The sequence below is a fragment of the Tribolium castaneum genome, chromosome 1 (assembly GCF_031307605.1).
Source record: "Tribolium castaneum strain GA2 chromosome 1, icTriCast1.1, whole genome shotgun sequence".
Classification (NCBI taxonomy): Eukaryota; Metazoa; Arthropoda; class Insecta; order Coleoptera; family Tenebrionidae; genus Tribolium; species Tribolium castaneum.
Window position 1 is genome coordinate 29328291 of NC_087394.1, and position 25509 is coordinate 29353799.

At 35.8% G+C, this 25509-nt stretch overlaps 2 protein-coding genes across 6 annotated transcripts in view; one reads left to right on the forward strand and one right to left on the reverse strand.

The window, feature by feature from the left end:
- Sesn (Sestrin) overlaps positions 1-25509 on the reverse strand; it is a 164717-nt gene that overhangs the window by 123068 nt on the left and 16140 nt on the right. For both annotated transcript variants that reach the window (XM_008192814.3, XM_008192815.3), the window contains exon 3: positions 8154-8219. In XM_008192814.3, coding sequence (XP_008191036.2) covers positions 8154-8219 — 66 coding nt within the window. The remainder of the gene's footprint in view (positions 1-8153; positions 8220-25509) is intronic.
- On the forward strand, positions 21068-23758 carry LOC103312352 (integrin beta-PS). Of its 4 annotated transcripts, none has more exons than XM_064356556.1 (8): positions 21068-21330; positions 21381-21513; positions 21563-21660; positions 21713-22072; positions 22116-22987; positions 23034-23196; positions 23246-23406; positions 23455-23758. In XM_064356556.1, exons 5-8 carry the CDS (start codon positions 22853-22855, stop codon positions 23734-23736), a joined length of 741 nt encoding a protein of 246 aa, XP_064212626.1. In that variant the 5' UTR covers positions 21068-21330; positions 21381-21513; positions 21563-21660; positions 21713-22072; positions 22116-22852; the 3' UTR covers positions 23737-23758. The 4 variants fall into 4 exon arrangements, with proteins under 4 accessions (XP_064212626.1, XP_064212624.1, XP_008191034.1 ...); XM_064356554.1 differs by having other exon boundaries at positions 21068-21238; XM_008192812.3 differs by lacking the exons at positions 23034-23196; positions 23246-23406; positions 23455-23758 and having other exon boundaries at positions 21070-21238; positions 22116-22322.

Sequence of the window (25509 nt, forward strand, 5' to 3'; positions counted from 1 at the left end):
ATAAAATATAAATTCGAGCTCAAAATCGATGCCCGGAATCGTAACAGTGCAAACTTAGATTGCTTTCAAAAAATAAACCAAATGCAAAAATTTCCCCTTCGATAAACTCGAGTTTGGGAAAGTTTTATAGTTGCATAAAGCGTAAAGAAAGTTTGCAATAGCGCCCGTAACGAACTTGTGTTTCAGACTAAATCAACTTGAAAGGAATTAACTAAATTGTCCTAATTTTAATTAAAAATACGATCGAATTAATTAAATTACCCGTCTCGCATTTAATTTTAAAAATCAGCGAGCCGTTTCGAAATTACTCACGCATCAAACACCGTTTGATAAATGATAAACAATCCGGTTAGTTCGACGGATTATTCATCACTTTCACTCTCTTAACTTTTGGCGGACCCAACTGACCGGAACATTATCTTGACCAGAACCAAATTCCAGACGTGAAAAACAAACCTGCATGACGCGGCCAAAGCTCTTGGAGCTTTTGTGTTTCAAATATTCAAAGCTTACGAAAAACACTAGCAATTAATTATAATTATTGCGTACTTGAATAAAGAAAATGTACCTAACGGTCTGTAAATAATGACGGTAAATTTAGAGAGGTGATTTAGGGACACATGTGTTAGACAACGTGATTCCGGGCTAAAAAATAAATTTGGCCACACCCTTGGTACATTATTGATAAATCTGTTCCAGACATGAGGAACACGTGTTTTAGACAATCAGCTGTTTAACCCGCAATTGAGTGAATCTGTTTTGTGTTATTTTGTCGTCTTACTATCACATTTAGCTACTCGTAAAATACCATCCGAAGTTGAGATTCTTGTAGATTTCCGAAAATAATAAAAATAACTTCGAAAGCAGCGAAGCCGTTTGTGTGGTAAAATCCAGACCGTTCCATGAAGTCTTTGTTTCTCTTATTCGGGGATTTTCCTTTGGAGCTTTTCGTGCATTTCTTCATAATATGGCTTATGGCCAATACCCTGTCAGAATTTTCACCAGCGTAACATTTTTAATTTACCGAAGTCAAGTGGATGGAAAACGAGTGGTGGGTATTTTTAAAAGCCGAAAACAGATTGCCAGTGTGGTCGAAATAATGAAAATGCTAACAATAGTTTTCCGCAGCCACTATGCTCCAGCAGCTTAATTAAAACCCTCGATTCGTGTATTTACCTTTGTTTCATGCGCTTAATTAATTCCGCTGAATGCAAGATAGAAAAAACAAAGCAATTAATATCTCGTACGTCAGATTCTCAGACTTTGCGGATAAAATATCTCCCAACATCTGCGTTATGTTTTTATTCGTAGCTGGATCAATCAATTTGGAAGAGACATTCGTTATTATGACAGATAACCATCCACATGACCACATGTCAAACAAGTACAAACATAAATCAATTTTTCGGTCACAATAGTTGCATCACAAAAAGTCAACAGCCCACATTATAATGTTACACTCAAATAAATACCGGCACAACTATCGAAGTTATGCCAAAGCATTGTACTGAATAGATTCCAACAACGTCTCGTTGCTCGAAAAGGGAAATTGCCAATTAAATCCTGATGTAGAGCAATGTTCTTCCAACTAGCTTCTAGTTTTAGCATTTGCGCGGAAAAACTGCTCGCCTCGATTTTATCTTCCGCCGCTGTTGGCAATGATAACATCCACCGTTAGAAATTACCGAAATTAGTGAAACGCTTCTTTTTAATTACGCCTCGTAAAAACTTTTTTTACGCCGTGTGTTTTATCATAATCCTCGAGATAAACGCGGTTTTTGGCAAGATTCACTTTTACTACCCCTGCTACAATAAAGGAACCATTCGGAATTTTAATCAGCCATAAAACCCGGTCCCTAAATGAAAAAAAAAACTATATAACACGTGAATTAATTCATCAAGTTAACGATCCGAAAAATGAAATTTACGAGATGTCGAACGTAAACAAACTAAATTTGGAAAAAGCAAAAACATTACGTTCATCGCACCCAAAGTTGTAAATGCAAGCAAACATTGTAAAAGGTAAACTTCCTCTATTATTCCGGCCCAGATGGAGCAATACGAATATTAAAAATAGGTCGATTTTTTTGGGGGAGGATATGAAAGGAGGCTGACGAGTCCCTTGAAAAAGCGTTCAGATGTTTACAATACAAGAAAGAACCGACATTAAAAACAATGACTCACCACATTACCGAAAGGAAAAAGCCACACAATGAAGGAAATTTTAATAAACAGATTCCTGCATCAATACTTGTCAGGAGAAACACTACAGGTTAGCAATTAGTTTGAGAAACTTTTTCAAATACATTTTCCCTGCTCATCGATCGACTCAATCCGCTTTCGCTATTTTCATCAATCCGATTTTTTTTAATTAAATCGCGACTTTATAATGCTAACCTTATTACGAACCGAATCGACCTCCTCCTAATCCATGCCTGCCGATCATATTTCACAAGGAAAGCCCAAAAGTTGGCTTGTCAGCAGATATTTCTTCATTTTTCACATTTACGGGAGGTGATTTAAATTAGGGTGCCGAACAAGAATAATGGGCACCTTGTTTTACGGTCTGACGTCAACCTTAAGCCGCCTCCAGTCGATAGAACCGATGATCGCTGAGTTCTGTTTTCAGGATTGGGGAAAGATTTAGAAGTTAAAGCCGATTTCCCCAAGTCAAAGGGTGGAATTTTGATTGAACCCTTGGCAGAAAATTACTTGATTATACAAGTTTGCCAGTTTCCTCGATACGTGGCTTATGTACATATTGCTCATCTTGCGTTAAATTGCGAAATAAAGATCGACAATGGAACGCAGATAATAACTCTTTGATTCAAATTACGACCTTTAGTGCTACTTCAAAAGGCTTTACTTCAAATAAAATCACCGGTAAAGTCAGACAGCGGATATTGTGCTTTGTTTACGACTGAAACTCATTGCTCAAACTTCACAATCCGAGATTTTGATAAATTGCAGCTTAAAACAACAAGTAACTTGCAACCTTCCATTCGCTTTGACAAAAGCACAACAAATAAACGAATTCGAATGAATTTTTGCAATTCTACAACCAGTCCAAAAATGCTGTGGTCACATTCGAAAGCAGTGGAAACTGGAACGTGTTTTCCTGCCTCAGCAGCATGCACTTCCGGCCTAATTACAATACCCCCGTTGTCAATAATTTTTTCTAGTGCCGAACTTGAAGGGAAAGTTTTATCATCCGGTGGGTGGAGAGACAGTGATTTATGCGTGCAATCGTTCCATTCTGATATATGGACTAGTTATCTAGCATAAAGCACGATTTTCGGACCAGTGACAGCCCCACCATCAATTTTTTTAAGAGACAAACAGGACCGGTCCTTAGTTTCATGGTAATATCTCAAGCCCGGAGACCGTTTCCGCAAAGGAGCCTTTTTGTCATCGTACGTAACCCCGTACTGACCTCCCGAACAGTCGCAGGAATATAATATCTCAAGTCGCGTCGAGATTGCTTCATTCATTCTCGATCTACGACCGAGGAGAAAAACTCGACGGAATATTCAAGAGTTAAGTAATAGTCGTCTACTGCAAAAGGTTCGAAGTGGAGGCATTTTTCATTATTAACTTTTAATCTGGGCACAAAAATGGAAACGTTCAAATCTCCGTTACGTTCCTTTTGTGGCTAATCTCCGATTATCTCACATAATAAACAACATCCCTTTACAAATCACGATGTAATACTCGCACCACAACGCATACACCTGTTTTTTCAGGCCAGTTATGCCTCTACCTGTCTACCCATAGCGCTTTAAAAAGCCCGGCTGTGGCTTTTTGTGCGCAAATGGTAAAAAATTCCTCTCGTAGGCATACCTGTTGGAATTACATTCATTCTTTAGCGGAAAAAATGTATCCCTTGCGGTTTTACTTAGAAAAAAAGGTTTTGCTTGTCCGTTATTATTAGCCCACTTATTGTTAAGCGAGGTATTATTTTTCCACGACAGAATCGATAAATTCTGAGCGAGGGACAATGGACTCACCGTAAAAATTCCAATTAGGAGCATTTTTCTGTCTCCCTCGGCACAAAACAACAGGAAATTCTTGAAAACTGACTGACAAATTGTAAAAATTAACATTTTTAAAACATCGTTATGTAAATTTTTGAACATTGGTCTAATTCGTGGCGTGTCAATCTATCCATACTTTTTTATTGGACAAATAAATTAAGAGAAAAAAGTTTTTTTCCCTAGCGAGATTGGATATCAGTGCAGTGGAAAATATTTGTTTAATATTTTTTTTCTCTCTTCTAAGAAATGTAAAGTGCCTGAGTGTAAAACTTGACACACCCGGTGTATATATAAAACTACTTGTCCTGACTGACTGACTTTTCAGCGCACAGCCTAAACGGCAAAGTATAGAATCCTTAAATTTTCACAATACGTATTACGTAGCCATGTACTAAGAAAGGATTTTTGGAAAATCACCCCCTAAGGGGGATAAATGAGGTGTTAAAATTTGAATAAAAATCCGTCATTTTTAGAGTTATATTCTTAAAAATTAGTATTTGAGCTTTCGGTTAAAACAGAAAATAAATGTGTTACAAAATTATCGAAAAATCAACCCCTAAGAGGGTTAAATGGCGTAAGAAAATTTGTATAAAAATTTGTAACTTTTGAATCTACATTAATTAAAGTTGGTATTTGGGCTTTCAGTGAAAAGTAAAGAAACACTGTTTTAGTTGGAAATACTAACCCCAAGGAGGTTGGACAAGGGTTGGAATTTGTATAAAATTCCACAATTTTTAATTTGTATCATGCAATTAATACTTGAGCTTTCGGTTAAAGATGAAAAACTTGTGTTTAAGAACATTTGGAATTTCTACCCTTAAAGGGATTAAATATAAATATCCGTTATTTTTGAACTGATATTTAAGAAAATTGGTTTTTGGACAGTCGGTAAAAAAAATAAAGAAACACGTTTCATGATTTTTTTAAACTCCACCCCCAAAAGGGTTAAATATCAAAATCTGTAATTTTTTAACTGATATCTATAAAAATTGGTATTTGGGCATTCGGTGAAAAATAAAGAAACAAGTATTTTATTATTTTTAGAAATTCCATCCCCAAAGCGGATTAACCATAAAAAATCATTATTATTTTGAAGCTATATTCATAAAAAATGGTATTTGATCTTTCGATTAAAAATGAAAAAAACATATTTCTAGATTTTGGAAATTTCACCCCCAAGAGGGTTGAATATAAATATCTGTCATTTTGAAGTTATAACCAAAAAAATTGGTATTTGAGCGTTTGTCTAAAAATAAACGCGTGTTTCAGGTTTGTTGAAAATTCCACTCTAAGGGAGTTAAACAAAAAAATCCTTCATTGTTCAAGTTATACAAATAAAAAATTCTTTATTGTTGAAGTTATACATATAAATTAATATTTTAGACAGTCGGTCAAAAAGAGACGTATATTGCAGCATTTTTAGAAATTCCACCCCCAATGGAGTTAAACGCAAAAGTCCTTATTTTTGAAGTTATATCCAAGAAAATTGGCAGATAGACTTACGGTTAAAAAGCAAGGAAATGTTTCAGGATTTTTGAAAATTACATCCACAAGAGGGTTAAACGGGGAATAAGTTTGTTTGCAATTATGAAAAAAAAGCAAAATTTACTCGGGTTCGCATTGGGTCACGGTTATAATAAATTATTAGTTACAATAAAATTATGTGTTTCTATTTTTTATTACACTAAGTTTAGCATGGTTTTTCTGTGTTTCAAGATGGTTGTGAACATGTGTGCGAAGCCGTGGGCAACTGCTAGTAGTAAATAATACGAACAGTTTTCGCAGCATCATTTTTCTGTTCTAAATATGGTTGTGGCCGTTATTCGTGCGGTTTTCCGCTGAAGTGAATCCGCAGGTGCACCAAAGTCAAAAACGGCATCGTTCCGTATAAATTACGTCCATTTAATAAGGGACTTTTCCGTTTTATGACGGAACGCGGTATAGAATAGCTCTTATTTATTTAGTTAGGTGTATCACTGTCAAGGTGTGGCCGCCATCATCGCGCGTTTGAAAGGAGTTGATTACGCCTCTTTATTATCCTGATGCATTAGCGGTTGATGTTATTAACCCAATTCGACTTATGCAAATCCGACCGTAACATATTCATTACGCTCTCCACATACCCACCTGGCGACGAGATAATAGAAGCCAGAGAGGAAAAATCGCTTTGGTTTTTGATTGATTGGAGGTCAAGAGTTTGGGTGGGCCCAGAGCGCTCGCAGCTTTGCCGTGGCAATGTCGGGAATCTTTCAGGCGTGTGTTATTGATATTCACGTGTCATGCGGGATTCGAGTGAAAAATCTTCAGCGTTTATTATGCAGTCCTTCCATTCAATACGTTTTTTCAATTTATTATGTATGGTCCGCGATTATGTTGCACGAAATGACGAACGGCCGAAAGAATAGCGGGATATTGGACAGTTTGACCGAACTCCGACAGATCGGGACGCAGGAAATGAGACCGCCATCACTCCGGTGCGTCCCGGAACGGTGATGAAAAATCCAAACGCTCAGCCAAAAATGACGAATTCATCAATTCCGCATCAAACAGTATTTTTCTGACAACCGTTTCATTTTAACGGACGGGACACTTTGCAGTTTTTACAAACTCTATCAGCACACGTGAATTTTTTTATAAGAGCTTAGGACCACTCAAATTGTTTACAACCTACAATTAAAGCCATGATTTTAAAATTTAAAAAAGTAATACAAATTGATGACGAACGGGACATAAAACAGACCTCACATTTTTATTGTTATAACATTCTGTTAATTTAAAAAGCACTAATTCCAACAACTATTTTTGAAGTAAAACGTGGAACTTTTGAAGAATAATAGATAAAAGAATAATTGAATAATAGAAGAATAATAGAATAATAGATTTGCGATAGCAGAGGTAACATCAAAAGTTATAAAAATAAAAAATAAATACTACTAATCAATTTACTTACTGATTTCTATTTTTTAAACGACCAGAAACTAGAAGAATACTCTTCAAAAAATATTCAACAGTTACAGTATGCTAGTATTTTATGTTATCTTATCTCCTTTGAGTGTAATTTTTAGAATCCAATGCATTACATCAATTTAAATGATTACCCTCTCCCAAAAATTCCCAAAAAAGTAACTTAACATTACTAAAATCATTTTGAAGTTTCGGTGTCAAGTTTTTCCTGGAATGGCTGCTGTGCAAAAATTTTATACCTTTTCTAACAATCACATTTTCCATTGCAACAGAGGCAATAAATTTATTCCCACTTTGTCAGGCAATTAATAAATGTCGCACATTTTTACCGGATTCAATAATAGCTTCTTTCATTTTTCCCTAACAAAGGATGCCCTGCAACGTAGCCTTGAGGAGCATGAGATGTAATAGACAGTCCATTTGAATAATTCCCAGTAAACAACTTGACAGTAATTGAGCAAATACAAGAAAAAAAATTACTGTGCGATCAACGGCATAATTATCCACTTAAAACAAAGCCGACAGTAGAACGAAATATCAACCAATTTTCATTATATTAATATTAAATATTTGCCGAAAGTCTGCATCCACAAGCCTGGCCGACTTTTAAGTAATTGCCTCTTTTCAAAGATGTTCCTCTGAAATAAAATTATAAAAAAGGAAAAATCCTCGAACAGAATCCAATTTCAAATAAAGAATTTAATTCCAATTTATAGAAATCGAGTCGATGAGAAAAGGACTGAGAAAAAAGATAACTCTCCAATTGGCCTTAATGAACATGGTCTGACTCAATGTTTTTAATCTCGCTGAATTACCAAGCCGCTCTTGATATTCCTTTAATTCCAAAAACTCTAAATTAGCAATTAGGTTCGAACGAGCGAAATTACGTAAAGCATAAAATCCATTTGTATTTCAACTGAAAGTCAAGGACTAGAGCCGGCAAATCGGTCAACAACACTTTACCTAATTATGGGTTGCACGCACAACACCAAATCAAAACCTGGACGACTATTATTAAAGAGCAGTAATCGCCACAAATTTAAATAAAATCCAACCGGTAATCGCTTTCTGTATTGCATAAATTTCAGCCGAGTTCACGAACGAGCAAATTCAATTAGGCGGGGTTCGATATACAGGGTGGCGCAATTGACTTACCTCTTCGGGATCGATATATGCACTCGGTCCAGATATCACAGGATAAGGTATAGGCAAACCACGGCTCTGAAAAACAAGCATTAATTAAGCAACAATCCTTACTGTCAAGTCTATAATTAATTTAATCTAACGGGTCACGACTGGAAAAAAGTTGTTTTCGCTAATGCATATTCCAAGACGATCATCATCACGAGAAGAAGAACCAATTACTTACTAGCACTCGCTAATCAATAATCATCCCGCGGCTAGAAGAAATTTAATTTGATCGAGAATAATTGTTTCCGGCCCAAAAGCACTTATTTGTTACGGGATACTAATATTTCTCGTTAAACATTACATTAATTATCGATTATCTATCAAAAGTATCGCCGAGTGTTGCACGGTGCTTTCTCTACTCAAGATCGCCAAGATCAAGGCCTAAAAACCACAATTAACACTCATTTTTACCACTCTAATTCGGATTTGAGACAGGGCATCGAGTGAAACTCTAAGACATTTTAGCCAAAAGTTGTTTGTTTCTACTCATTGTTTTTTTTTTATTAAAAAATCAAGCTAACTGTATCTTGTATAGTAAAAAATCTCAAAAATATGCATAATAACATTTATAAAATATCACATTAGTTAATGTACTCAAAGCCGATTTATAGAAAGCTCTGTTAAAATTTAATTCGTTGTTAAAAGTTAACAACGCGAATGCACCAACCAAATTGCTTCACTTTGGTCACGTGATCAGTTAATCACGCATTTAATTGCGAATTAAATTAATGACGCTTCAACAATGTGTTCAAAAATAGTTGTCCATCAAGTCACCTATGAAATTTGAACGTTTAATTTAAATTGTGGATGCCGTTGAAGTGACTGATCTGTCAAAATAATGCAAAAGACTTCGAATCCAAAAACAAAAAAATATATAACATCAAAAATCACAGAAATGTAAACCACAAATCAAGACAAATCTTACCCTTAGTGAATAAAAAACTAATTCAAAGATTTGACAGAAAAACTACAATAGTTATTTGGAAGAAGCGGCACATTGAGTTTGAATTCCATAGTTTACTTGATAAACAACCATTTTTGAGCACATTGTATAAATCGGTCCTAAATTGCAACACCAAGAAGGAATTAGAATTTTTTGACGAAACTTGGCACAAATGGTCGACTATTAGCGAGTAATAAATGATTAAAATTTGAACGATTTTAATCAAGTGGTAAGTGAGTTTTTAACATTTAAGTTCTTTCACAAGCAAGTGTTATTGTGTTATTTCAATTTTTTGCTTTTCTTTTTCATTTCGGACATTTATTTTTTTTATCTGCTTCCTCTTCTGCGTTGTGCTGAGCCTTTTCTAAACAATAACATCGCATAATGGTACTTGGATTACTATTCAAACAAATCGCAAATTCTCTAAATGAAAAAACCTCAATTCGAAGCCCAAAAATTGTACCTTTTTAAAATTTGTTTGATTGTTGGTAATTTCTTTTTTGTGAAACTCCAGGTTTTTCCTTTTCCTTTTTATGACACTTAAAACTAAACAAATTAAAAAAAACACTGCAAAAATTGACAGAAAAGCAATAAAATTAAAAGAACAACACTTGCTGGTAAAAGAGCTTAAGTGTCAAAAACTCCCTTACCACTAGATTAAAATGGTTCAAATTGTAATTCTATATTACCTGCTAATAGCCTAACATATGCACCAAGTTTCGTCAAAAAATTCCTGTTCCTTCTTAGTGTTGCAATTTTTATGACACTGAGAATACAATTTTTTATTTCGTAATTACCTCACCAGGTCTAGAAGTTGGTGAACCTAGAAACTATTGTAATAACTTCTGATAATTTCATTATGAAAGTGAACAAGTCAATAGTTTTGCAATCAAGTTTTACAAAAAATGCTGAATGTGGCGAAAACTACTAGCAACGTGGTAATGATTTTCCCGATGCCGGACCTGGACAAAGATTGTACTAATAAAGACCGGCCAATTCGGGCCCTGTTATGAATAACTTTCTTTCAGCATCTCGTCTCTTTCAATTTGCCAATTCGAAAAATATAAGAAAGAAACTGATTTAAAAGCACCGGCCCATTCTGTATTTCCAGCATTCGGAATGGAATCGCATCTGTCGTTGATGGTAAATTTTGATAGCTCAATAAATTGTAAATGAAAAAGTTATACAATGGCGACTCCGGGCATAAATCCTCCTGAACGATGGCTGTTTGTCCGAAAAAAATTGAATTAAATGTCGAGCCGCTCATTTCTCGAGCCAATATTGACTCGACTTAATTAATCCTTCGTTATAAATTTGGGAAATTACAAACGCAAATCGAGTCATTCATGTGGAAGCGGAGGTCGGTGAGGTGGCTAATATAAATATACGATATGAATCAACAGCGTTGTCACCCACCCTTGCGCTTTTCAAATTTAACCACTCTGATTCATGTACTCAAATATAATATTCACACCCTGAAATTCCCAGTGAATTATTAAATTTGCTACTTTACGTGGAAAACTCTTTCATTTGGCTAAAAATAGCGCGCGGACCGAGATCTCGTTTAAGGTCTCCGGTGACATATGGAAATAATTAACGTGCTAAAAAGGACATTACGCGCTGGAAATATTTCGAAATTAATCATAAAAATGAAGGTGACCCGAATAGAGCAGAATTGTAAAGCAGAGTCGGGCTTTTAATTACCCTTTTATGCAAGAGAAAACATCAGCAATTATTATAATCTGATTATATAAAAATTACGTTCGGGTGAGAGTTCCAAGCTGAATCGAAATTACCGTTATTATAACGCGTCCAACAACAACTAACGCCGTAAATAAAAAAATAATTAACACCTATACGATTCTGGCACGTTTGCGGGTCATGAAAATTTAAAGAGCACGATGGCGTGTCACAAAAACATAATCAAGCTAATGAAATGGTATTTGTTGATTGCTGAATTTTTGTTATTAAGTCGGCATGCGAGCGATCGACACCCTCAGACGGATCCAATCAAATTAGCAAGTTGTAAACCCGCCGACACCCTCCTAATCAATTTAACTTATTCGATAATTAGCTGTTGTGCAATTACACGGGCGTTTAGAAAGCGATTAATAAACAAGGAGAAAAATCGCGAAATTAAGCGATTTTTAATAACGGCCATTAGCGATGAAAAACTAGTTTGGTTTGGGGATTTCATGTATCGACTCGATTTACGGTTATTTCCTTCGGAGACTCAAACAAATGGAGCTGAATATTCGCAAGAATAGGAGGAATTTTCGTTTCGGTTCATTGAATGTATAAATTTACATACAAAATTGCAGACATCAATTTTGTACCCACTGAATTAAAACAATTGCTCGTAATGAACTGATATTTTCCCAAGCAGGTTAGTGAAAGGATTCTAACATTTAGTAAAATGTTTATGGTTGTTCCAACAGCAGTAAACTTGCTTCAAGAACACAACAAAACCACCAAAGGTGAGAGTTTAAGCATTCTATGCAAAATCCGAAACGTGAGCGACCGTTTCCTGCGCCACCAAAACGAAAGTAATTAAAAACAAATACTAACAAAAGTCAACAGTTTGCGTTATTTTTTCGTATGATGAAGCAAACAGACAAGGGGTGGAACACGTGTGCGCCCTAAGAAGCTACATCAAGTTCAGTAAGGAACATTATGAACCCCTTCAATCTAATTTTATTGTCAGGGGCAGACAATTTTAATTTATTTCCAAGTGCCTTAATTCGCCTAATTGCGTTCGATATTTTTAGCTTCTTCTTAACCACCATTAACACCATCTTTAATGATGTCCAATCTTTCCAAATGATATCTACATTTAAAAAAAAATTGTAACCGTGTTAAAGAATTCTATACAGGCTGGTCCAGCCCAGTTCCCGTCTTCTACAGCTCAGTAATAATATATTTTTTAAAGACATGCTATTATTTTTTTGTGCTCATTATGATACTTTTTTAGCTTCTTACATGTTCCTAAAAACTTGTTAAATCGGTTCAGGGGTTACTGTTAAAAAAATAAAAACCAAAAAAAATTTACACTTTTAGTTTTAAAAATCACTAAAAAATAAGAACAGTGCTTTTTTGACGACTTTATTACTATGTGAGTGTTAAAAAAGGTTTAAAAGACTTATTAAGTAAGTTTGATTGATTTGAGTTACTACAGGGTGTTTACAATTAATTTACAAATCGGTTCAGAGATTACTGTTAAAAAAAATAAAATCCAAAAAAAAAACTGTTTACGCCTTTAGTTTTAACAATTACTAAAAAATAGAAACAGTGGTTTTTTGATGACATTATTACTAGGTACGTGCTAAACAAGGTCTAACAGACATCAATTAAGTTTGAATGATTTGAATTACTACAGGGTGTTTACAATTTATTTACTAACTTTTAAAACTTTAGAGCTTTTTATTTTGTTTATTTCAAATGGCATCCCCTATTTAATTTTATACCATTCGATGCAGAATTAAAAAACGAATATTTTTTTAATTACAACACTAACACTAATCCTAATAGATTATTTGATAAAAACTTCTTTTGTCAAGTATTTTAATGACAATTTTAATGAATACATATCGAAGATGATTTCAACACCATTCCTTTTTATATCAAACGATACAGAATTAAAAAACTTTTTTGTCCTCACAACCCTGTTGCAAATCCTAACACATTCAGAATTATTTACTAAAAACTCATCCAGTCAATGACAAATGACGTAAAAGTCGAACATGGTTAATGTTTTTGGGAAATAACTCCGAAAGTATTAGGATATGCAATATGGTTGTGATAACAAAAAATGTTGCTTTTTTAATCCCGCATCGAATGATATAAAAATAAAAAGGGTGAGAGCCATCTTCGATTTCTATTTATTAAATTTGTTAATAAAATAGCAGACAAAAACTAATTTTTTGTAAATAACTCCGAATTTTTAAAATTTACGTTAGGGTTGTAATAATAAAAAATGTTCGCTTCTTAATTCTGCATCAAATGACATAAAAATACATAGGGGTTGCCATTTGAAATAAGCAAAATAATAAGCTCTGAAATTTAAAAAGTTTAATTCAAATGTAGTAATTCAAATCAATCAAACTTACTTAATAAGTCTATTAAACCTTATTTAACACTCAAATAGTAATAACGTCATCAAAAAAGCACTGTTCCTATTTTTTAGTGATTTTTAAAACCAAAAGTGTAAAACCGATTTTTTTTGGTTTTTATTTTTTAACAGTAATCCCTAAACCGATTTGGAAAAAAAATTAGTGACATCTAATGAGCACAAAAAAATCGTAGCATGCCATTCAAAAAATTGATTATTATCACGTCATACCTTTTTTGAAACACTCTTTATAATCAAAAATATTTTCCTGAAATGTGTCCTAGAGTAAAAATAACATCTACAAAATATCAAAATTCCAACTTTAATAATACCTTACAGTTACAGAAGACAGGAGCTGGACTGACCAGCCTGTATATTATTTTAAATTAAAATTTAATTAGGAGAAACTAGGATAAATATTTAACAATCTCAGTTCAATCTGCTGGTTCAAGATATAGATCGCTGTATTATTTAAAGTAAACTTATTTCCAATGTAAAAGGAAGCGATTGCGCTGATTGCAGTCTGCAGAAGTGCGTTTTGTTGTTTTCTGTTGTAAGTTCATAGCTAATGAATTTTTCCCAAGCTGTCCTTGTTGTATATTAGCTCCTCCTCCAATATTTACTTTTTAACCTCTGGCACGTATTGAAAAATGTGAGCTAATCAGGCTAATTGCCGTGCGGTAAAGCGGCCTTTGAGACGTCAGATTTAGGTAAAAAAAGCGTATTTGCCGAGATAGCAGTTGGAATTCTCACATTTAAAACAAAATTACAAGGTGTGGAAAACAATAGGTAGAACATTAGTCGACATTCTTGTTTACACAACAAAAACTGATGCGGACCGTGAAGCAGTTGTCTTTGGACGTTTTTATTCCGGCAGAATGGATCATTGCCTTACATACGCACTATAATTACGAGTGGTTTCCATTCGATTGTAACTGCGATTGTACATTCTCGATTCCGTTTTAACAATCCTAACGATGAGAAAACATCGCGATTTAATTCCAAGTTAAACATATAGAAAGCTGGCGAGTTTCATAACGTGGTCACACTTCATTACATTTTTCGCGGGAAAAAACTCGTCGCTGGAGAGAAAAATGATCACGCCAAAAATGTGGCAAAAACAACAACACCTCTGGGCTGAAACAAGACGAGAGAAACTCGCAACAAAATCGCGTCCAACCAGGGCCGGATTCGCCAACGTGAACAAACTAAGGAATATGGGCCCCCGACCCTAATCCGGCCCTGCATCTAACTCGCCTTGCCGTTTTTTAAGCGGCGTAATTAAGTATCTGCTGAACTAACCGTTCATTGTGGTGATTGATGTTGCGTTTGCATAAAGAAAGCTTCCAAGAAAGTAGTGCGAGATTTATAATTACAATTTTAAACAAATTGCCCTAGGTGTGATATTTTTTAATTTAAATTGATGCATGGAGAATATTAAGAAACGGGAACAGGTTTGCAACTTGTAGCCCACCGGACGTTTTAATTTAACACTCATAAATCCTCAATCGCTGATTAACAAGTTTACTGTTTAAGGATTACACCCCAATTTGGAAGTTATTAAAACGCAAACCGGAAAAAAGTTTATACCTTGTTAGTTATTAAGTTAGACGGAGCGACTAAATAAAACTTCACTTTTGACGATATTCTCAAACTTTGCTAAACCAAGATACAGCGCGCTGAAAACAATGCCTACCGACTGTAAATATCCAGCTGCGTGGAAGTGGAATATAAATTTCTGGTTAGCAAAGCCGACAAGCCGTGTACCTAATGTTGCTAAAATAAAAAATGTTTCTTTCCTTACATTATGCTAATATTTATTCCGCAGAGAGCGTCGGAGAATTCTCCCGCATGATGATACGTTCGCCATAGAATAAAGGCGAAGAGACAAAGCAGGTCCGGTGGAAAACGAAAACCGCAACCCAAACTACTCATTAAGAAATTTATCAAAACGAACAGTAACGAAATAATAATTGTTCCCCCTGCCAAGACCAAATGAAGATGAACACCGAACCCCTCCCCGAATTAAGTAATAGCTGCAAGAAAAATACCCAACCTGGTGTATATTTATGAATCAATTTATTACAACTATACGAATGCTCCTTTGTTAACATCTCAACTACTAAATTATTAAAGCGTGAGGTCAACGCTTCAGTAATGTCCAAAACGATTTTCGAAAAAACCAAGCCATAAGTTTAAATTTCGACATTAGAGCGAGTTACGTTTTCGATACTCGAAGCTCATTAGGCTTCCATGACATCATCGAACGTGAACAAGCAACAAGTCCGAGCAAATTGTCATCATTAAAAATGGGCTCGTGACCTGCCCCCGAACAACTTGCGGAATACACGCCAAAGCAAATCGAAAATTAATGCATTCTTCCGGAACTTTCTAAATGTTGATATAATTTGCTGTTTAGATGCCCCGTTTCGTTCCACTGCATACACTTTATGCCGCGTTTATATAGGTGAGCTGACCCACAGCTCTTGAACACACTATTGAACTCGAACTTTTGCACACATGCATTATTTTATATTGCAAAATCGCACCACCAAAAATTTTATTATAACAATGACATGTAATAATTTTGAAAATATTAGCGAAACTGTGACTTTGAAGCACTTCCTGAAATTACAGAGGTGCAAGTGCAACTTCTGTCGTTAAGTGGTGAATTGTAATGGTAAAAATGACCGTATTGCATGACTGCAGTTCATCAGAGCATTAAAATAATAAACGTAATAAACCAAAAATAACCGTAATAATGTGTCGTCTAAAGTTTTACCAAATAAAAATAATTTGGTAACACTTTGGAATAATTCTTTTGGTCAGAAGCCAGTTTCAGTCTGGGTTTAAAATTATGACCACGAGCAGCCTTTGAAAGCACGATAAGAATAAATCAAGACAAAGCTCGTTGAATTGTTAATTCATCTCAGATAAAAAAATCAATGTTGCGTACTCCTCGACCATACAATAGAAAATTAAGCTCGTTATGGTCTTTATGATAATGAAACCTTCAGTCGTCCTCGAAGACAGTGAGTGGATTCTTGTATAAAAAGTGCAGACAAATAGCACAATGCCTGAAAATACCAATGACTATAAATAATAGGCAGTGCCCCCGCTGCCAGCAAAACAGATAATGGCTACAGAGGTCTAAGTAAAAAAAACAACTCTAATAAAACTATTCTACTGAGCGCGTGATTTTACGTCTAGAATAGTATATTATTATACAAATTTTATAAAACGAATGTAATATACAATTTTTTCTTACTTTCTATTTTTGTTTGTTTGTTTTTGTTTATTTTAACTTATCAAAAACTGTTCAAACTATTTCCTCTTAATTTCAATTATTTTTGGCAAAAATGGTAGAGCTTTGGTTAAAATAAAAAAATATGGATCCCCTATTTTGTTGTTGACTATCCATATAAAAATCTTCATTTTTTAGCATAACACTCCATTTGTGAAACCAAAGTAGAAAAATAGTATATTATTATTACACGAGTTTAATAAGACGTTGAGGCACGAATGAATTTGTTATCAACATCTGTTTAAACTATTTTCTCTTAATTTTGTTAATTATTCGGGCTTTATCATTAAGCGACTTGACGCTAGTGACAGACCATACACTAAATTACAGTGATGACTGTACTCAGCCCAGCACTGCCAAGACAACTCCCAAAAATTTACTACAAGGAGTTGCACAAAAGTTCTCTTTGTGAAACCAAAGTAGAAAAACCATATTTGAAACATATTTGGGACCGATTTTTTTTAACTTGACGCAGTAATGTTTTATCCACTGTTTCAGTTCCCAAGACCACTAATTTGTGCCTAAATTTTTCTTCATCAATCTTGCCGCCAGCGAAGGTAATACAGATATGAGCGCTTGTCCTTAGCGAGGAGTAAAAGGACTGACCGAAAGACCGCTTACGCAAGTCGATGAAATAAATCCCAATTTAAAAAGTCTAAATGGTACTCTGCTACCAATTACCGTTGGGTTCGTGATCGGTCGACCGACCATATGGCGCTGCATTTGTCAACATTTAGTTGTTTCCATTATGTTGTTTTAAACACCTTTTCGGTTTTCGCAAAGGATCAGTTTGCATGACACGGAATGGGTAGGTATACCGTACGTGAGGAGAATAATTCGTTCCTCTTAAATGTGATAACAACGAAATCTTAACCTCCCTGCTAGCATGCGAACTAGCTTTTATTGTGTTGCCCGGAACATTCGAAAAGCGGATTTACCATTTCCGGAACCATGTTTCGTTATTTTTCCCGGAATTTGTTTCACATGCATCGAAAAATAATACGTCGACAAGAAGCTTCATGAAAACCTATATTGATTCGTGTCGCGGAAAGAGTGTTTGCCGAGTGTTAAGTTATCATTATCACGATATTCGAAAGATCTAACGATAAACCGACAAATTTCACAGAAATAATGGATATAAAAACATGAATCTAACTGGGAGTCGTCACGCGAATACGCGTCAACCAATCATTTTAAGATTCTTTTCGCGGATGGATTAGGCAGTGGCGTAGCCATGGCAGACCCAACCCCACATAACTCCAAGTTAATTAAGAAAAATTGAATAGGAGCAAAATTGAAACACAAGTTATTGATCAAGAAGCCAAAAAGCAAAGCCCTCTACCCTTCCCCAAATTCCCTTAAACAGAATTATGCACCATTTTTTAATTAATTTCGGGAGCGCTCCGGTGGACATTAAAATGGGCTTTTATAGATTCAAGCGCTTTTTTTAAACGACTTTTAATAAAGCTTAAGTACACCAAAAAATTTAATATTTTTTATTAGACTAATACGTTTTCCGATAAGAACAACACACTTTAGCAATTTGTCCCGCTTGTAATGAAGTAATTTGTCCTTTGTGGTCGGTGGGTAATTGGCGAATTTAATTTTTTATCTTTGTGTGTACAGTATTATTTTAGCAATTATTTATTTAATTTGTCACTTAAGTTATCACTTCAATTAAATAATCACTTCCTGTCAGTCGGTCTAATCAGCCAGTTTACTGTACGGTTTTTCAGGCTATAATTTGCGAAATGGCTACCTACAATGTTTATTAGGCAATGTAAATTTAATATTTTATCAACACACGGAAATGTTGAACACGAATTCTCTTATTAAAAGCTTTTTTTATTTAACTTGCTTTGTTGTCTGTCTGTCTGTTTCATATCTTTGGAGCCTTTGTCCCTTCTCACCTGATAGAAAAACATTATTTTTTACTTTTTAGTGCATCTTTTAAATAAAAGCTTTTTTCTTAAAAAACAATTTTTTGATTCTTTTAACTCTGTACTTAGATGGAACATAATTACCTCGGCCAAGTTTGTATTTCGCTTTTCTTAGCTTCACAATAGTTTTTTCATAGAAAGTCTAGACTAAAATTGCAATTTCCTCTAATCAGTCCACGTAACATGTGTCATTACTGTAATTATTGTTATTACCGACGTCTGAGCGCCTTCAAAGAGCGTAAATATTGCTGCAGCCGATTTGTTTGGGATTGGGCGTTCGAATGACAAACGCCAGAAAATTTAAAATCTCATTAATCTAGTGCAGGCAGAACAATGGTGAATGCAGTGAAAGTAATAATGAGTAATTCCCAGAAAAAAATTCTTACAACATTAACAGATCATCAATCAAGTCGGTTTAGCAGGAAGGCTGTCCGCAGTGTCAGATTTATCCATCGAATCGGGCCGTTCTAGCACATTCTCGGTAGCAACAAGGAAAAACTTCGCACTAATCCCTCTTTTGATCTATCCGGATTTATGAAATTTAAATGCTATTCAAAATGCCGCTCAGATACATATCTACTCTCTTACTTAAACCAATTAAATCCAAAGAGTCGAGCTATCACTTTAATCATTTCAGCTGTTCAATCCGCATTCAGCGAACACAGACACGAATTTATTTAACTAACTTTCTAGACCCATTAATAAAGAACACAGAATTAGTCATTTTTATGGCCCGGCTCGAGCAAATTTATCACTGAATTTTATTAAGTTTAATCCCTTAATGTACCTTCCGTGCATCCGAACACATTAGTAAAAACACTTCGATTAAAGCAATTTTTTAATTAATGATCCGTAAATTTCGCCACAACGGTCCTAATTACGCCTTAAAACTCCCTAATTTCCTGGGGTGAAGCCCCAGCTTTGTCAATTCGCAAATCCACATAAACCGAAGTTTATAACTAACAAAATAAATAACGACAACTCTCTGAAAACATTGTTAGCGAACTTTTTACAGGAATTAAAGTTTTTACATGACTCGCCTGAAGAAATTGAGTTATGAAGTTGCTCTCTAATTAAAATGTAGTTTTAAAAATCGTAAGGTTGAATCGATTTGGAAGCCTTGCATGATCCGAAGAACCTTTTTCCTTACTGGGAAGAAAAATACAACAACCGTAACTACTCCACTTTCATTTCATACTCAATGGTACAATAAATCGTGATATACTAAAACCGTTCATATAATTTTAATTAGTCGTAATTAGCGATGTTTAAAATGTGGATAATTTGCAATCTCATTAAAATGCCTTTGTTTCGTTGCAAAACTCCTGTTTGGCCAAAGGATTTAATAACCTCGCCATCAAACATTTGCAATTTCATATTAAAAATTTTATTAGAGGAGAAAGACGAACACAAAACTATTTTCATCAGAGCATATTTATGACCCAATATTGTGCTAAAAGGAATAATACGAGCAAAGTGGAACGCTGTAATTACTTCAACGTTTATAAATTTATGACTTTTCTACGCTACGCACCTGATTGTAATTTTTATACCCACCAATAGTTCGGACGAACTGAATCTCACACTACATAACCATCAGGCATGGAGAAGAAAAATCGTGAAATAGACGCGCTCGCCGCTCTTGGAAATTAATGTTCTGTAGCAGAGATGAAACATAAAGCTGCCGAAGAGATAAGTTGAATATTCCGTTGATAAACTAAAAGCCTGCGTTGGCGATTTTAAATGGAAGAAGCGCTTCGAGAAAATCGAATCACGACCCGGCTTTGGCCAAATTTTTAAAGAACAAATAACACGTTGGATAGGTAATGGAGCGGTGCTCCACAATAACGTTACACAATTTAAATTATTAGCAAAAACAATCAGCCATCTACCGCAAAACAACAAAAAATCGCAACTTTGAATTATGCGGTCAAGGACCCGTTTTGCATTAATAAAACCTTTCAAAAGCCACGAGTTTTTACAATCAAATAAATACACAATGAACTTTTTGCGCCCCCACATGCACACGCATGTGTGAAACAAGTAAAGAAACCCGCTTTTACGACCCTCCATATTCTTGCGGAATATTTTTAACATTTAATGAATCCCCGGATGTTATTTATTACCGGAGATTAATTTATTTCGGCCTGATAACCGATAAATCCAATACCAGCCCTACAAAGGGAATTAATTGTTGGCCGTCATCACATTGGGCCGGGTTTTTTTTCCTCCACTAGCCCTACATATGTCGAAAAAAAAACACGCTCCCTTTGGGCAAAATAATCTCAATAAAATTTTACAACCGCGTGTAAATTTTCGAGCAAACAGCGAACAATCCTTGAACTTAAATTTGGAAATTATGCGAACAAAATCGCACAATCTCTTTTACTTTGCATGGGTGTCTTCTCAAAGTTACGACAGGCATTCAAAATGCACGTTTGAAAGCTATAAAGATAAATCGCATTTGGGGTGATTTCCATAAAGACAAAGGATGCGTCTAAAAATAATTTAAATCGGAAAAAACTCTCGCCAATATTATTAACCTCAGCGGGTTATCGAAACACGACCCGGCAACTTATCTAAAAAACTGCAACAACAAATTAGTCTAACCCCGGCTGCACCATGCGTCTGATCTCACTTCTTCCACTTTGCTATTTTTTGGTGCCAATTCGCTCGCACGACTCCTGCAAGGACTTGCAGACCTGCCACGAGTGCATCCAAGAGCCTGAATGCTCCTGGTATTTGGGAACGAACGTAAGTAAGAAATTTTTACAAAAAATAGGAAAGCTTTCTAAATTTCTCCAAAACATCTGGTGGACATGTGACTTACTTTGAGCGCATCAAACGTAAAAATTTAATCGTGCTTGAATGTGAAATTATCAGATTCTGCAAACAGGTGACAGTCAGCCGCTGCTTCCGCAATGATGCCAAAACCACCGGAAAGTATAAAGAACACGTTTACAATCCCAACAGCACGGTCAGTTTCGTCAAACACAATCTACAAAAAAGAATTCTACAACTGCGGAAAAGTAGCTAAGTCAGAGTTTCAGAAATTGAAAATTAAGTGGAAATTTGTAGATGTCCCGGTCGTTTTGGAAGTCATTCTGACGGTTCCACACGACACTATTCTACTCCCAGACGTGGAATATATCGAAATTGAGTTTATTCGCAACTCGGTAACATTTGATTATTATTATTGTTTAGTGAGAGAGAAGTTGTTAATTTCAGTCCAGGCATGGTAAAATTACAGTTGAAGCAGTAGAGTGTCCTGAAAATCCCTCACAGCTCAAGCAAGAGATTCACCTTTTCACTAAAAAATCCTCCCAAAATCTGACTCTAGACATTGAGCTTTTATGCAAATGTCCTTGTGAAAAACCGGACGAAAGTTACTTCAATCACCCACAGTGTTCCGGCCGTGGTACTTTAAAATGTGGCATTTGTAAATGCCACTCCGGATTTGGAAAATTTTGTGAATGCGATCGCCCTGTAGACACTAAGGATTGTTTTTACAAAAAAAAAGAATGTTCAGGGAGGGGCACCTGCGTGTGCGGAGTTTGCAATTGTGATAAAAGAGCAAACTATGAAGAGGTAATTTTATTTTTACTGAATTTTTACTCAATAATGTTTTTAGCGAATATTTGGAAAGTATTGCGAATGTGACAATTTTTCCTGCAAGCGTTTCCGGGGCAAAGTGTGTGGAGGCGAAGGACACGGTTTTTGTAACTGCGATCGCTGCTTTTGCTACCCAGGCTGGGGAGGAAAAAACTGTGGTACTCCCGACAACTGATCACGTTTTCTCATTTTATGTATAATAAAAGAAAAACAGATGTTTTTCCAATTGAGCATTTCTGTAATTGAACCTTGAAAAATTGTTTAGATTCGATCCCCAGATGCAACACTTTCACAGAAATGGTTTTAAAACGTATCTTCATCGAAACTCGAGTCGTAAGCAATAATGAATTTCAGACGCTCGAGCTCGGTGAAAAGGGCAGCGTTCGTGAAAAGAATCTGTAAATAGTAAAAGCGAACTATTTTTTCACTAAAACGCTCGAATCGCTGCAAAACATTTCCTCCAGTCGGTGGCAGCAGCTGAATGGAAAATAAAACATCAACCGGAGCAATCCCTGCTTAACGAACTTGCAGTGATCAATAGTGGGTTTTTCCCTGCAAATGTTTAATCGCCAAAAACGCCTTTCACTTCCCAAAACTGCGCCCCCAGATCTTGAAACAATTCAAACTTCACGCTTACTACTTGATATTTCGCTTCTATCTTCAATCACGAGGAACTGATGCAACGTCGACCTTTAACACCGACTCTCATTGAAAGAAATTTCCACTTGTTCAGTCGTTTTCAACGCGGCGGCAAAAATGCCATTCAAGCCGATAATAATCCTGTTGATTCTGAAATGTATTCAAGTGCAGCCCGGGGACAATTGCGACTCTCTTAGAAAATGCCAGGACTGCATTCATGCACCGTCGTGCGGCTGGTACCTCCAATATCGTGTGAGCACTGCTTCCAATTAAACCCAACTTTATTGAAAAATTTCAGTCGGCTAATGGATCCGGCTGTTTCGACAGCGATTATCTCGAGCAACATAAAACCGACACCGAAAACGGCTACTCCTTCCCACCTAGATCCAGTTTTCTCATTGTCAAAAACGAAAAGGGCAACCCGATCTCGCCGCAAGAAGTATCGCTCAATCTGAGACTCAGTGAGTAAAAACCGTGCCGTAACCGATACACCCCACGAAACAATTCCAGATGAGCCCTTCACTTTTCCCATAACTCTGACACCGCAATGGCCCCACAAAAGCGTCGCTTTGAGACACAACCTCAAGAAACAACAAGTCGTAAAGCTGACGTTCTTCACCAAGTGCGACAATCGCGAGATGACCGAGAGCGACAAATGCGACAACGTTCAAGTAACTGAGCTAGTGAGGTGCTTCCAAATTTGATAAGATTGATTTAAGTTGGGTGAACCGGTGACGTTCTGGGTCAAAGTGGAGCAGAGACAATGCTCGAAAAGACAACCCGAGCAAATAAAACGGATCAAAATCCGGCTCACTCCGGGCGATGCGGTTTTTCGACTGGATTTGTACGCTTACTGCTATTGTCCTTGCGAAATGGACGATGCAGTTTCTAGTCCTCAATGCGGGAAAAAAGGCAGCTTCAAGTGTGGCGTTTGCTACTGCAAGGACGGTTTCGCAGGGAAAGATTGCGAAATCAATACGTCAAATACGTATCAAAACTGATAATAAATCCGCTGAATGTGTATATGTGTTAATTAAATTCCGATCTTAGAAGAGTAGGAAACATACCTCCAGGCACAACCGCAGCGGCGATAATTAATTAAAACGACACCTGTTAAATCGAGTTCATTTATGTTGGTACTCCTACCATAAAATATCAGTTATTAATTAAAGCAGCAGGAAATGCGATTGAGCTTCACGTGAAATTTATTGGTTCATTATGGCGGCATGGAACGCATATTTCAATAAATCACAATTATCACCTTCGTATTTTTCAAATAAAAAAATTACCCAATTCCGGTACTGGTCACTCTTTAATGATTTAGAGCCTCCAAGTGTCTAATAACGTAATTAATTCTGGGACAAATTACTGCTGTAAATTCGGTGAGCTGCTGACTTGAGCCGGATTTGAGCCATAAACTAAAACTGATAACTCGAAAATACGGGCCATATAATTTTTATTTGCCACGGCTGATAGAATTTTAAAAAACTGCCAAACGAGATTAGTATTCACAAGGTATCGGTGTCAAAACCCATCAACGACTTTTACGACTCCTGTATGTGTGTACTTCCCTTGAGAGATTTCGAAAATCTGATAAAAACGCCAAGTGACTGAATTTACGAGCGATTCAAAACGCGCATTTCCCGCTAATGATTTATTTAATTCGAATCCTCGTTGATTACGGCCTGTCGTGCAGTTTTTAAGCCGATTATCGCCGAATCCCGAACGGATTTGAAAATTTTAATGATACCTTCCGGTTGAATTAATCACTCTTAGTCGAAATTAAATCAATCGATCGTACACTATAATTAAATTTTCCCGCGAAAAAACCGGCGACGTTGAAAGTGCAATTCGAAAGGCCGATTACATCATGCGATCCACTTCTTGAAAATCACTTTTTATCTTTGCAAATAAAAAAGTTACGGCCACTATTGGGTTTATGGGGCGGCGGGTGCGTCCATAATTTTTAAATCCTCCATCAGAATATTATGTGAAAAAATATTATCGAGGGTCACGTTCCATAAAATCCGTGTTATCTCCTGTAACTCGTTTATTTGATGTTCAATTGTCTCTTTTTCGGGCCGTGTGGATTAAATCGATTCTGTCCCGGATGATGTTTATTCAGTGGCAGTTTTAGTATCGAAATGTTTACCTGTTACCTGTGCTCCCTTTTAACGACACGGTTTATACATCTGATCGCGACTAATGGGTTTTTAATCAGCGCAAACGGCCATTGACTCACAATTGCACAAACGAAATTCGACTTAATAAGAAGGGACGTAAATCAAGAAAATAGTAACGTTTGTAATTTTAACCCGATATAATAAATTACGGTTTAAATGTAGTTGTAGTAAAAACACGCGAACTATTGCTCTAATCTTGGCACAAAATCACACAACGATTTTAAATAATTATTCAGCACCAAGTGACTCCATTAAAATTACCAAAAAGTGAAAAAATCTTTCCTATTTTTTTAATTCAGATTATTTATTCCGCATTCGTGATCACGTCCAACGTGAACAATTTGATTTACATTTCGTTTTGCCTACTTTTATAATTATCCCTGACACCTGAGAAATGGCATACACGGTACTGTTTCTCATGTAAATTTATTTATTCTTGAAACAGTAATTTAGACTCCCAACTATTCCGCCTCCTCACTAATTGATTTTTTCTGTATTCGCTAACAGTTTCAAAAAAATCCACTAAATTTTAATTAAAACCGAATATTAAATGTACGTGCACGCAATCTCTCGTAATTTTAATTCAAATTC